The sequence below is a fragment of the Leuciscus leuciscus genome, assembly GCF_965113295.1.
Source record: "Leuciscus leuciscus genome assembly, chromosome: 9".
In the NCBI taxonomy this organism is placed as follows: domain Eukaryota; kingdom Metazoa; phylum Chordata; class Actinopteri; order Cypriniformes; family Leuciscidae; genus Leuciscus; species Leuciscus leuciscus.
The window spans coordinates 36,094,637-36,109,390 of NC_138733.1; the positions used below are offsets into that span (position 1 = coordinate 36,094,637).

The 14,754-nt window shown below is 36.9% G+C and overlaps 1 protein-coding gene across 2 annotated transcripts in view; it reads right to left on the bottom strand.

Moving 5' to 3' along the window:
- dscamb (Down syndrome cell adhesion molecule b) overlaps positions 1 to 14,754 on the bottom strand; it is a 167,933-nt gene that overhangs the window by 20,915 nt on the left and 132,264 nt on the right. For both annotated transcript variants that reach the window (XM_082180611.1, XM_082180610.1), the window contains exons 12-18: positions 10,061 to 10,257; positions 7,062 to 7,158; positions 6,808 to 6,936; positions 5,717 to 5,884; positions 5,539 to 5,609; positions 3,615 to 3,855; positions 1,462 to 1,608 (exon numbers count right to left, since the gene is read on the bottom strand). In XM_082180611.1, coding sequence (XP_082036737.1) covers positions 1,462 to 1,608; positions 3,615 to 3,855; positions 5,539 to 5,609; positions 5,717 to 5,884; positions 6,808 to 6,936; positions 7,062 to 7,158; positions 10,061 to 10,257 — 1,050 coding nt within the window. The remainder of the gene's footprint in view (positions 1 to 1,461; positions 1,609 to 3,614; positions 3,856 to 5,538; positions 5,610 to 5,716; positions 5,885 to 6,807; positions 6,937 to 7,061; positions 7,159 to 10,060; positions 10,258 to 14,754) is intronic.

Consider the following 14,754-nt stretch of genomic DNA (forward strand, 5'->3'; position numbering starts at 1 on the left):
ATGAGTGGTATGTTTTATGCATATAGCCACATTCTTCCCAGAAAGCAATAGCCGTCATTTCACAGTCTAGGTTAACTATAGACCCGATATAGTCCGGCTATATGAGAAACCCACTTCTAGCCAAAACAACATTTGAATTTGGTTGTTTTTGCCAAATAACTTGAGAGATGTATGATATTCCATCATGTAAGCAAAGTTGGTGATTACAGGGTGTCCGGTTTCATTTCTTTGACATGTTATCTAATTGATGACTAGTCTATTCTTGGGCTATGGTTTAGACGTCTATTAAATTCTTCACTGACAGCCCAAATTTTGCCTCTTTTTAGCCTAGATGTCTAGGCTGTGTTTGGACGGCTATTAGACGTCTTTTAAACGCAAAATTGCTTGCTGGGTTGGGAATGGTACTAAACCTCCATCCATTAAGTAAATCACTTTAGATAAAATCATCTGCTAAATGAGTGATTGTAAATCTAAATGTAGCCAATCTGTCCATTAAGTATATGTCCTACTTCTGCCCTCTGTTCCTTCACTTTCTGTCCCCAAAACAACAAAGCCACCATGCCCTCTGGTGGTCTGAAGTATAAATGCAATTGAATTGAAATTGTGTCCATTATGTATTTTCATAAAGTCATTAAACAGAGTATCCACCTTATTGTGCACTGGGAAAGTAAACTATTTTCTGTGAATGTGCGAGATTTCCGATTCATTATCCGCTATATTTAAATAACTAGAAGAATAACAAAGTGCCGTAAAAGGTAAAACTACCAAAACAATGTTTATGATTATGGTAATAACTTATTATATAATCAAAAATAAAGTAAAATATTTTGAGTAATATCGTGAAATAGTATTTAAATTTAAAAGAAATGTTTTCAGTTTGAATGTAATTTATTCCTGTGATCAAAACTGAATTTTCAGCATCATTAACTCCAGTCTTCAGTGTCACATGATCCTTCAGAAATCATTCTAATATGCTGATTTAGCGCTCAATTATTATTGGTGCTAAATTAATAATGGTTGTTATAATTATTATCATATATATTTTTGTGGATTTTTCCCCCCCCAGGACTCTTTGATGAATAGAAAGTCTAAATCAACAGCTTTTATTAGAAATATAAATCTTTTGTAACATTATGAATGTCTTTACTGTCACAATTGATCAATTTAAGGAATCCTTGCTGAATAAAATAGTTATTTGCATTTTTTTAAACTCACTTACCCCAAACTTTTAAATGGTAGCGAATCACAGTTTAAGCAGCAATTTTTTTCTCGATGCCCCAAATCATGATATTAGAATGATATCTAAAGGATCATCCTTCAGTTGCCCAAAACATCAAGGCCTCTGCAATCTAAAACAATCAAAACTAAAAATGCCCTTTATCCAAGAGCACACCTTAAGAACTGGGGGTTGACATCTGTGAGCTACATAATTATGCATAAATGTATGAAAGTCTGGCTGACCTCCATCAGGTAGATTGGCCCAGTAGATGACACGATATCCCAGCAGCATGCCGTTGAGCGCTTCTTTGGGCAGAGCAGACCAGGACAGGGAGATGGTCTCGGGAGTGGTGGCTGTCGTCACAACGTTCTCAGGTGGGCGACTGGGTACTGTGGTGGGTAAACAGATCAGATAGTGTTAAGGCCCTGATATACTTCAATCGAAAGTGCGAAGAACGAACTGGTGTGACATCATTTCGAACAAACGCAAGCTTTTTCTGCGAAAAGAAAACAAACTTTGGAAAGGTTCGCTCTCGCTGGGAAACACCGTATGCTGATTTCACGTGCTATCGGAAATTAACAACTTCCCACTTCTGAAGTCATGATTACGAACTCTTTGCATTCAAGTGCTTTGTTGTTGGACAGAACAGGGATCATGAAGGACACCAGGTTTATTCTGGCCTATTTATTCAGAAAATCTGGTAACACTTTATTTTGATGGTCCCTTTTGAGCATTCTACTACTATAAGTAACTTTGCAACTACATGTTATCTAACTCTCAGATATAACAGAGTATAACCCAATAACAAGGGTTATGAGAAAAGCTATTTATAATGAAAAATCTAAATTAAAAGTTGCTGTTTTTAAAGACTTCATTTGGGAACTCCCATGTCAAAATCCAGCTGTTAGTCACTGATCCCAAAAAGTGCACATAGTAAAAGGTGTGTCATTTCAGTCAGGAGATTGAAATATTGTAGTCAATAGTGATAGCATGCACTTTCAACAATTTCTGAAAGATAATTAATTCAACCAAAGTCAAGGGCCAAGTGTCCAACTAAAAGTCACATAATGAAACACTAATCACCATAATGGCGACTTCAAACTGACTTCAACAACTTTTAACACATACGCAAATAATGTTGTGGTCTTGCTGGGATCATACCAGCACCCAAAAATCAACATATGCTGGTCCACCAGCACACCAGCATCCCAAGCTGGTCCCAGCATGCAAAACATACCTTATACTTGTGACCAGCAATGCTGGGAACTCTTAATTGTGATGGTCGGTCCTCCAACAGATATTCTACTGACCAAAAGTAACTGCAACTAAGTGCAAAATTATTCTACAAACCCTAACCCTATCAGTCTACTAATACTCTACTAACACTCTAATGAGAGTTAGTTGACATGTACTGTAGGTACAACGTCACTTATTGTTAACAGAATGTGTTAAAGGAACCATCAAATAAAGTGAAACTGAGCATTTTTAAAGCCAAAATTATATTTAGCATCCCATTCATTGACAATCATATAAACATTCACAGCACTATCTACATTCTGGAATTTCGGTCAAATACAGGCTATTTCCGTTGTGTACAAAACATGCAATCCGCTTCAAATGATTATTCATACAGTATATGTAAATATGCACTACTTTAATGACAAGGCGATGTAGCTGTCGTGAAAAAAAAAAACCGAATAAAGAATATCAGTGACAGCAGCAATCGTTCTCTGCCATGTTTGAGGTTTATGGCCCGCCCATCCACGCATTTACCATTGCCCAGTGGTATATACGACTTGAGAGGGCATTCATGTCCAATTGTTAACAAGGAAACTGATTATTTATGATAATTCCGATCAGCGCGTGAAGGCAGCGTTATACTGTCATTGGTCCATGGCGATGACATAATAAGGTGTGGCTCTGAGGCTCCGCCTTCTTTGATATGGAAATCTTCTTGGTTCATTTCTTCTGTAATCACCACAGACCAATGGTAGTTCAAAGGTGTTTACCAGCCGGTGCAAACTTTTTCAGAACGTTATCATTGGCAAGCTCCCGAAACAAACTCCAAATTAACTTTGTTTTGGCCTGATTTTGTTCGAAATTACTTCACATCTGTTCGTTCTTCAATTTTGCTGTAAGTAAATTGAGCGAAGAACAAAAAAGAACTTCAATGTGAATATATGAGGCAAGTATATCATGTAATCACAAACTATGTATGTGAATTACTGTCTCCAACAGATAAAATTGGAAGATGATAAGTGAGATAACTATTATAAATCTTATAATTTATAAATAATAAAGTAATTAATCTCCAATATTTGTCAATGGGATTTTTTTCCCACCACAACGCAACGTATGTAAATTCAACAAAGGTTATGATCACAAAATGACTAACCATCCTCTAGCGTGGTGATGGTGATTTCCTCTGAGGTGGGACCCATTCCTGCCCGATTGGCCGCTTGCACCCGCACCTCATACTGGGTGTACTTCTTCAGGTTATCCAGAGTGAGGGTTTCGATGTCCCCCGTGGTGTCTACATTGATGGTGTTGTACTGGGGACTGCCCCCTGTCCCAAACTCCCGATAACACACTTGGTAACTTCGGATCAATCCATTCTGCAAGTGTTTGAGGGGGGGCTGAAAGATACAACAGAATAGATATTATAATATCAGAAAGACAGTTTCTCAGCAAAATATGAAATATGAAAAAGGGCATAATTAAAAAAAATTAAAAACTGTATGGCAGTATAAGCATGAAATTGTGTCTCGATATTAGAAAAAATCCCTAAATAAAACATCAACTTTTAGATTAGTTTAACAAACTGCTGTGGCGGCTTCAACATCACATTCCCCACCATTTTTATATGCTCTTTTCATTCACCGTTTTATTAACAGAAAATCTCAGTTGTAGTGTAAGGGGTAGTGATGCAGATGCAGTATAAAGGAGGAGATGGACCACTCATAGAAAAATGAATAGGAGAAAAATTAACTGTTGTAAGTCTTAAATAGTGAAAAGAGCCTTCTGTTTTTGTGGGGTTTTTTACTCTAGAACTATATAAAGGGACTTTTCTGGGTTCAGATGGAATAATGTTAATGTTAATAGTTAAATTGTTAAAATGTTTTTGTTCCCCCGAGAAACTTTGCGTTTGATCACACAACTTTTGTGATGGAAATAATATGGTATATCATCCATCTCAATTTATGAGGGCTGTTTGCCAATTGTTTTTTTGTTATATATATATTTTGTTATCATCCACACATGCATTGATACAAATAACTGCAATAAAGTAATAGCCTAGTTAGCATTTACTTGTTTACATAGGATAATAATGTATTTTATTTTATTTAAGCACCTAAAACCTTATCAGTTTGACAGCATTTTTAAATCAAAGTGCCATGGTAGGTCAAACTAACTTTACTTAACATTTTCTTATATTGAAAATGTTAATTTCCTGTCATATCTTGGAATATCTTGGAATATAAACATATCTCTTGGAATATCTGAAAGCTAGGTTTTTCCTAATATCTGTCATTACAGAACACATTTTGGGGAAAACCAATTGTTTTGTCAATAATTCAAAAAGGTCCTCTTGTTTCTAACTTGTACTCAGCCTAAAAAGTTCAATAGTTCTTGTAATTGTTTAATTATAGCATTTGTTACAATAAGGACATAATTACAGGTAAGATCATTGATGGCTCCTCATTACCATGCTAAGGCCAATGTTAAATTTGATCTATAGCATTTGTAATGAAAAATAGCATCCTACACATTCAGAAACTGTGCCACAGTTGTAATATAAATCATAAGTGAAAAATCTATTCCATTAACATATAATCTATGGGGATGGGGGAACTAAGTAAGACTAGGCTGGATGTAAGGCCATTATTTATTCACCCTCAATATGTTCTAAACCTGTATGAATTTCTTTCTTCTGCTGAACACAAAAGAAGATATTTTGAAGAAGGTGGGTAATCAAACAGTTGATGGACCCCATTGACTTCCACAGAATCTTTTTCCATCATGGGCCCCATCCAAGTCAATGGGGCCCGTCAACTGTTTGGTTATACCCACATTCTTCAAAAGATCTTCTTTGTGTTCAGCAGAGGAAAGAAATTCATACAGGTTTAGAACAACATGAGGCCAAGCAAATGATGACAGAATTTTCATTTTTGGGTGAACTATCCCTTTAAACCCAAAATATTCCTGTACAATGTATGATGTAGCCACTAGCCAGCACAAATTCTAATTTTGGACGCTATTCATGCGGGATCGCATGCAAATACGTTTTCTGCCATGGGTGAGTAGTTCCTCAGTAGTACCTTCCACGTGACTTTGATGCCTTGGGATGAGATTGCTTCCAGCTGCACTTCTTGAGGAGCGCCATCAGGTGCTGGATCGATCACATGCAGGACAGACAGAGGAAATAATGCACTGAGCCACTAGGTGGCGCCACAGATAACACAATGACTGTAGAAAACCTGGTGTAGGAATACTCACGTGCTTCATCTGTGGTGATGGTCAGCTCATTGCTTGGTCGGCTTTCTCCGATCTGGTTTTTGGCAAACATGCGTATGTTGTAGGTGGAGGCGGGGTGGAGTTCAATGATGGTGGCCTGATTCAGCTGAGGGGAGACGTCTTTGGTCATTTGAGATGCGGCCCATGAAGCTTCAAGGAATACAGAGGAAAAAAAACAGAGTGTGTGATAATGCAATAAACCACAAGAGGCTTTATTAATAATGACAATCACAATTAGCCATACTTCCACGTGTATACTTCTTAAGTAATTAGTTCATTAGCCTAACTGTGGGCTGTTTATAGTTGCCAAGCAACATAATGATCAAAGATCGTTCTATGAATGATTGGCACATAGAATTCAGCCAATGTGAATGTTACTCATCCAGTCAGATTTAATAACTCAATCTATCCAGACTAATAACTCAATCCAGTCTAAGATGCTGATTGGTCAATAACACATTCTAGCAGCACTGACACACACACTCTATATACACACATGTACAGATATATATATATATATATATATATATATATATATACACACACACAATCAAACCAAAAATTATTCAGACACCAGATATAATTTGTGATATGTTTTTACTAGTGGGTGCAAGACACTATAGTTAATTTATGTAAGTGAGGAGAGCAAAATAAAGTAAACTGTGACATATTATACCCAAACATTCTTCATACAGTGACTACCAGTAAAATTTATTAAAATTTGGGACCAAAATTATTCAGACACTTTGACCTGATCATTTTTACCTTTATTTTTGCGACCTTTATACACACAGACTGAAGAAAATGAAGCATTGCTTGGTGATCGGTTGAGCTAAACTGGTATTATCTAATTGTGTAGTTAAATTTAATAGCTGACAGATATTCAACATAATTCATCTGTGACACAGTCTAACAGAAGAATGGACAAAACCAGTGAAATCAACTGAGTTCTTGTCATATTTTATTACCATTTTCTAAACTATAGCAAATAAACTGTGATAATGTGAGAAATGTTGAAGGTGTCTGAATGAATGTTGGTCTGACTGTATACTGTATATGAATAAATCTCCTACCGGATTTGTTTTTATAGTTGATGTCATATCCTGTTATAGGGCTGTTTCCATCAAAGCCCATTGTCCAGCGAAGTGCGATGGTTCGGTCCTTTACTTCTCTGATCTCAACCTCAGGAGGGTCAGGACGATCTTTGGGGAAATGTTGGAAGACAAAAAGGACAATAATTAACACTTTGTCTTTGAAAAAAAAAACACCTATAATACAATTTAGAATAATAGAATATTATTTAACAACAACAAAGCAGAAACTTTACCTTGTACTATCAACTGAATGATTCCTTTATCTTCACCGTAAGAGTTGATAGCGATGCAAGAGAAAAAGCCAGAATCTTCTCGGACTGTGTGTAAGATCTGTGAATACACAAATCATGATTTAAAAGAGATATAATCTTTCGACTAGTACATAAAGGCATTTTAGTAAATGATATAGGAGTTTTGGGTTACACTTTATTTTAAGGTGTCATTAGGCACGTTTCCATTACAGATTTGCGCAAAACGTTTGCGATGTTTTTCTAAATGTCGGCAAAAAACTATTGCGAAATGACGGCGTTTCCATTAACCGATGTTATGCGACTAAAACTTCATTTTTTCCTCTCGTGATTAGTAAAGTCATTCCAAAAACCATGGCATCAGACGTTTGTAGGTTTATGTCCTAATCCCAGCCACTGCACTGGCTATTACTAATAATCAAAGGAGACGGATGTGTGTTATCCAAGCATTAATGGTAAGGAACGACCCTTATTATACCTGTGAGTGGCACATATCAGGTGTTTCTGGGTGTTTCTCCCTCATTTCTGCTTCGAGGTCTTGATTGTGGCATTTATTTGAGGTTTAAAATCCATTATTCCTGTAATTATTTTGTCTTATATGAATTTACTAAAGAACTCTGTCTGGTATTCTGTCCAAACACACCGCATCATCTACGTCAGGTGACCTGCAAATGCGCAAAAACTGTTTCCATTGCAGTTTTGCGAAATATTTCTTTTTCAGATTGCCTGAAAAACCTCCTCATGCGAGCGTAAAAACTTTTTTGAGATAAATGGGAGTTTTTGCGAAAATTACGTGTTTCCATTGGGCGTATTTTCAATTCGCAATTTCAATTTGCGCAATTTGAAGGGTAATGGAAACACGGCTACTGTTACAGTGTAATGTATATATTTAAGTACTGAGTAATATTAAGCAACTACATGTACTTACTACTGTATAGGGTTAGGGTTAGGATTAGGGTTTGGTTGAGGGTTAGTTGCATGTAATTATGCATAATTTACTGTTATTGCTATGGTAAGTACATGTAACATAATAAAGACACTGTAAAATAAAGTGTTACCGAGTTTTACTGTTTGATTTTACATTCCAGTCGTTCATGTTTCAAAATCATTTCGTAGAGATCAGTGCGATGGATTTTCATGATTATGTCAGGTAGGGTCTTTTGAAATATTAAATTTGGATGTACAAATGACTCCAGGAAGACCATCAACAGACAGTGTAAAAATACCACAAAAAAAAAACTATTTCTATATATGAGCAATATTTTAGAGTGAAGCAAAATAAGGAAAAATACAATCACTACAGAAATTCCCATGACGTTTCCAGATTTATTTTTTAAAGATTTGACTAATTTCCTTGACTTTTCATGTCTGTGAGAACACTCAATCATATTTTTCCTACAATTTCCTTACACGTTTCCTCAGAATGGACCACACTCAACACTGCAGCATCTATGAAGGCTTGTGTTTCATATCATATTCGGATAAAGCGAAGGTGGCACACACAGTCCAACCATAGTACACAAGATTAAGTGCTTGATTTCATTGAAAATTTCCAAGAAATCTTTTGTGCAATGTTAAACTAAACAATTGCACAGATCTGCAAACATATCCAATAATACGCTCAGTTAAATGTTTGCAGAGCCTCTTTATAATACAAGGTATATTTGTCTCCCAGGGTCATTTCTTTTTATACACAAGGTCCTCCTAACAGATTGGTTGATTCATTTATTTAATATTTGTGGTCTTCAAAATATATTGCCATTTTGAAATAAGTAACGATCCGCACAGTTGACTTTCATGAGATTTGTTTTTGTATCAAGGCCAAAAATAAGTGTTTTTATAAAATAGAGTGTTTTTTCCCCTCCTTTTTATGTAGTAAGGGCTTTAATTTCATTCCAACTGTTTCATAATCATGGAGAAAAGCACAAAATGATTAATACTACAATGGTCTGACTTCTGTATGTTTTTCTACTTTAAAAAAGTAAAACGTTTTCTATTTTAAAGAAGTTTCTACTTTTTTTTTTTTTTTTTTTTTGGCCGAAGTACATATTTGAAACATATTTACTAAATATATGTTGCAACAGTGACCTCAATGAAATATATTTTTTAAAATTGAAAATATATTTACAGTACATATACCAAAATATATCATATACCAAGAAAATACATTTCCAATCTTACACTTGTCTTAGGCTAAATATGCTAGAGATCAAAACTAGATTTATAATAATTTAATAATGTTTAATTATTTTAAAATATTGTAATAGTGTATATTTTTTTTTAATGAAACACTGTAAAGTATGTTCCTTGCTGATTTTGTATTAAAAGTTAATATTCACATGTGTTATGGATAACAAATAAGGTTTTTCTTCAAATGTGACATGTGAATGTATTTTCTTGGATTTAAATATATGGAGGGCAAATTATATTTGTATATGCTTTAAAAATATTAATATTTTCAAAAATATATATAAAAAAAAATATATTGGTAGAAATTATATTTGTATAAATATATTTTGAAACATATTTTACGTTCACATTTTACATAGCAAATACATTTTTGGCCAGTTTTGTATATTTTAAAACATATTTAAAAATACATATTTTTGCCAAATGGGATAATTGAAATCTACTTGTTTAATTAAACGACATACATTATTTTATTTTTTTTATTAAAAAACTTAGATTTGAATTTATTATTGTTGCATACTGCATACTTTATGTTTCATCTACTTCATACAAAGTATACACCAGATTGCAAGTCTTACCCTGTATTTGTGTCTTATTGAATATAACTTGGAAATACGCCACATCAGAAGTATAACTGAGTTGCAAGCGCAAGTTTTATGTTGAAAATAAGGACAAATGAAAGTGGAGGATGATTTTTGACAGGAAATGATGTCGCTCACTGACAGCAAGTTCAGGGCAAACCTGAATATGTCTCTTGGAAATGAGGCGTATGATTGCGTTCTCGGCTCGCTCACCTGCAGGGTGGATATGACCTCATCGCCCACTTCCTTCACTGTAACCACATAGCGGCTCATGTCTGGGTTGATGATATGAGATTCCTTCTCCCAGCGAACCTTGATGGGCTTTTCACCGTGAGCAGTGCAGCTCATCTCAGTCATGTGACCTTGTTCCGCTCGTGTGGTGTTGGGGTAAGATGTGATCATGGCAGGGACTGAAGAGGAGGACAAACAGACAGACACACAGATTGACGTTATACATTAAATCTAATTTAACATCAGCGACGACCCAGCCAAAGCACTTTCTTTCACATGCTCAGCACAGAAATATACAAATCCATCATAAAACATACTTTCACAATTATTGTAAATCGCACAAATCCTGTCAAGAACATATTTTAGCTGAATTATATTTTGCATTAGAAATTTTGCTTAAAGGACAAGTTCGGTATTTTACACTTAAAGCCCTGTTTTCAGATCGTTTCTGATGAAATACTATGGTTAAGATTCTACCACAGAAACCGAAAATTCTCGGGCAAGCAGCATTTGTCCAAATTTCAATCTTAACACTGATAAATCCATGAACAAAATAAGATTTAGGATTTTAAACAATTTAAAAGAAAGAAAGGCTATGATGGAAAATGAAAAACATTATTTCTAAGTCACTACTTCTAGCAAACATGTGACATTAAGCATGAAAAATCCTCTGTATAAAATGATTCTGGACTTTTCCATTAAAGCACAAGAGATGATATTTGAGACATTTTCAAATGATATTGGAATAATATGGATCATCATGTTTAACACACACTTCTGGACTCCATGCCTGTTCAAAGTTAGGACATAACAAATTATTTAATATTCTTACATTCATGTGTGCGTTGTATAAATTCAACATTGCACTAAAATTATAATACCGTCCATATATCACACAATACTGTTTGAATACTTAAAAAAATAAACAATTTATGAAATATATATATATATATATATATTTTTTTTTTTATAGGGAAAATGCTTAAATGCCATGAAAGCATGTCACAATTTCACAAAACAAAACATCTTTATAGTCCTAAAACAGAATTCAGTTTCTGTGTTTTTTGTTTGTGGGCTGAAATGTGACTTGTTCATGGGACATGTTAATTCAGTCAATTGGAAATTCAATTAAAAATGGCCTTCTTTGAATAAACTTTCAGCTTATATGCATCTTATATTACATCTCATATGCAAATCAGAAGAACTTCAGCACAGAAAACTGACTGGCATTGTGAGGTTGTTGTGAAACTGAAGTCTCTGCACACAGGTTATATCACACGGCCACCTCATCACCAACAAAACATGTGCACATCTGATATGGGTCACAGCAGAACACAACATCTGCATCACACACTCTCAAAATAAATGTTGGTCTACGTTCATCATTGGTACCTTTGGCACAGCTCCATAAGTGTCTTTCTTCAAAAGTAGTTTTATTTTCAATCGGGCAGTGATCGGATCACCTCATATAGAGTAAATGAGCTGAAAGCCAACTTGTTCACCGTTCAGTTCACAGACATGAAAAGAGCCGCGAGAGCATTCTCAGGCCTGTCTCACCCCCTGTCTGAAACCTTGTTACCCTGGAGCGGTGTGTGAGGGATCTGTCTCTCTTTCTGGCAGGCATGGCTATGATTAAAAGATGAGCACCCTTCGATTATTCATATAGATCCTTCTGCTTGTTTTGCTCAGCAATACCGTGATTAAAACCCACCAAACCAACATGTGCAAGAGTCTATGGCGAATACCTTGAGATCCTTCGTATCAATTGCTAGAGATTTTTGGAGTTTAGTGGGGGGAATCAGAACCTCTTAATGTTACTTATCAAGTTAAAAATTGTTGTAGAAATGTGGAAATGTCCCAAAACGTGCCCCAAAAAAGCAATGATGTGGAAGAACTCGTCATAAAGGGGTGTAACACCTTGGACATTTACCTGCCCAAGGACAGGCAGAGGAACACACACGCAGTCGTGCCGGGCTCTGGTGGGGTTCAGTGTGCTGTGAAGTGGCAGAAGTTTTGACATGATGGAGAGTGTCAGAGTCAGGCCTGTGAATGTTTAACTCTCATCTCTTATTCACTCACAAGCTCCGCGCAGCAGCACCGTACGAGAGAACGCTGATTTATTTTGCATGACAACTATGAATGTTAAGTGCGACACATTAAAAAATGAAAATATCTCTCCGCCTTCTCTAAATGGTATTGCTCTTTAGCGGAGGACGCTTTTCTCTGAAGATCTGCAACTGAAGCGAGATCCGGAAGATATGGTGGAGAGATGTTTTATTTTACCTACAGACGGCCCATTTTATCAAAGTATTTTCCCCATTAATTTCTCTACAGAAATTTTTAATAATTCTTCAATAAAGAGTTGTAAGACTTGAAACAAACCAACCAGATGAATTACAACCTTTGATTCAAAATACAAAAAAATACTAATACGTCAGCAAGTTTTACTAATTGCTTCCCTCGCTTTAAGTAAATGTCATAATTTGTTCCCTTGTTTTATGAAAGAGTGTGCACAATATAATTAATAAACTGTGGGAATTAATTCTTAATTACTAAAACAACTAAACCATGGGAACGAGTTAGTAAATCATGGCCACAATTGACTAAAATAAGTGAACGAATTCTTAATTCATGGACAAAATATTAAAAATTTTCTCCACGTCATATGTGGGGCTCCGTACATACAGTATGGAAGTGGACTGTCACTGTGAGTTCTGTTTCCATGGTAACATACACATAATCCTAAAGAGAGATCCACCGATCCGGAAAAGGCAGTGTCGTCCTTCACCAGGAATTCCACTATTAAACATGTGTACCGTCTCGGTGTAGCAAGCAACACGCACAAACGAGGAATACTAAAGTCTTTAGTCATAAACGCAATAAAAGACTGCAAGGTACTATACGGTTATCTGGACCACACGATGGCCTACCACTAACCCCGCCCCTAATCCTACCCGTCACTGGGGTTAAGATCAATCATACGATGGCCTACCCCTAACCCCGCCCCTAAACCTACCCGTCAGTGGGGTTAAGACCAATCATACGATGACCTACCCCTAACCCCGCCCCTAAACCTACCCGTCACTGGGGTTAAGACCAATGATACGATGGCCTAGCCCTAACCCCGCCCCTAAACCTACCCGTCACTGGGGTTAAGACCAATCATACGATGGCCTACCCCTAACCCCGCCCCTAAACCTACCCGTCACTGGGGTTAAGACCAATCATACGATGGCCTACCCCTAACCCCGCCCCTAAACCTAACCGTTACTGGGGTTAAGACCAATCATACGATGGCCTACCCCTAACCCCGCCCCTAATCCTACCCGTCACTGGGGTTAAGATCAATCATACGATGGCCTACCCCTAACCCCGCCCCTAAACCTAACCGTCACTGGGGTTAAGACCAATCATACGATGGCCTACCCCTAACCCCGCCCCTAATCCTACCCGTCACTGGGGTTAAGACCAATCATACGATGGCCTACCCCTAACCCCGCCCCTAAACCTAACCGTCACTGGGGTTAAGACCAATCATACGATGGCCTACCCCTAACCCCGCCCCTAATCCTACCCGTCACTGGGGTTAAGACCAATCATACGATGGCCTACCCCTAACCTCGCCCCTAAACCTACCCGTCACTGGGGTTAAGACCAATCATACGATGGCCTACCCCTAACCCCGCCCCTAAACCTACCCGTCACTGGGGTTAAGACCAATCATACGATGGCCTACCCCTAACCCCGCCCCTAAACCTACCCGTCACTGGGGTTAAGACCAATCATACGATGGCCTACCACTAACCCCGCCCCTAAGACCAATCAGGGATGACTATACGGACTATACGGGACTAAAAGACACACGTGTGGTCCGGATAACCGTATAGTTCCAACTGCAACTTTTGAGAGGACCAAGAGAAACATGATTATGCAGGTAAATAGCCTACATTTTCTTTTCTTTTACTCATTTTGTGATCGGTTATTCTGTGACGTGTCGGTGTGGTCAGCAACACACAAGAAGATTACTAAAGTCTTTACTTATGAATGCTGGAGTTTCACCAGTCTATGCTGTGGCAGAAGACATTGATAATAAAAAAAAATTAAAAATAAAACCTTGTCACAATATGGCAAGTCCTCAGTTCTTGGAAATTCTCCTCAGCGCACCTCCAAAAAAGTGCGTATAATCTCATTTAAAGTCTTGCAGTCAGCAGCCGAGGGGCTTCAGGCAAGAGGGGCTCTAAATGGTATTCCCATAACAGCTTAGTTGATGTATATTTTTAATATCCAGCAATATTACAGCCTCCTGTAATAAAGAGAGAGGGGAGCGCTGATGGCAGCTATAACTGCACATCAAACAAAATCTCCCTTTATTCATTTCAGCAGCCATAGAACAGCACCTAACTATTATTAAACAAACCAGGAAAAATATCTCTCTTGATATTTGATATTCACAACGTGCGAGTAAATGTCATCTTTTCACAAACGACATGAATGTGTTTCATAGCCGTTCTATGAAGTAAGAAAGTTTCTGTTTTGAAAATGTAAATATCTTCAAATCAGACTCTTCAAACGTATGAACTTTTTGTAAAATTGTAAAAGGCTACACCTTCATCGTGACAGATTAACAGTTACACAAGGGCCTTGCGTACAGAGTTTAAGGCTGATATTTATACAAA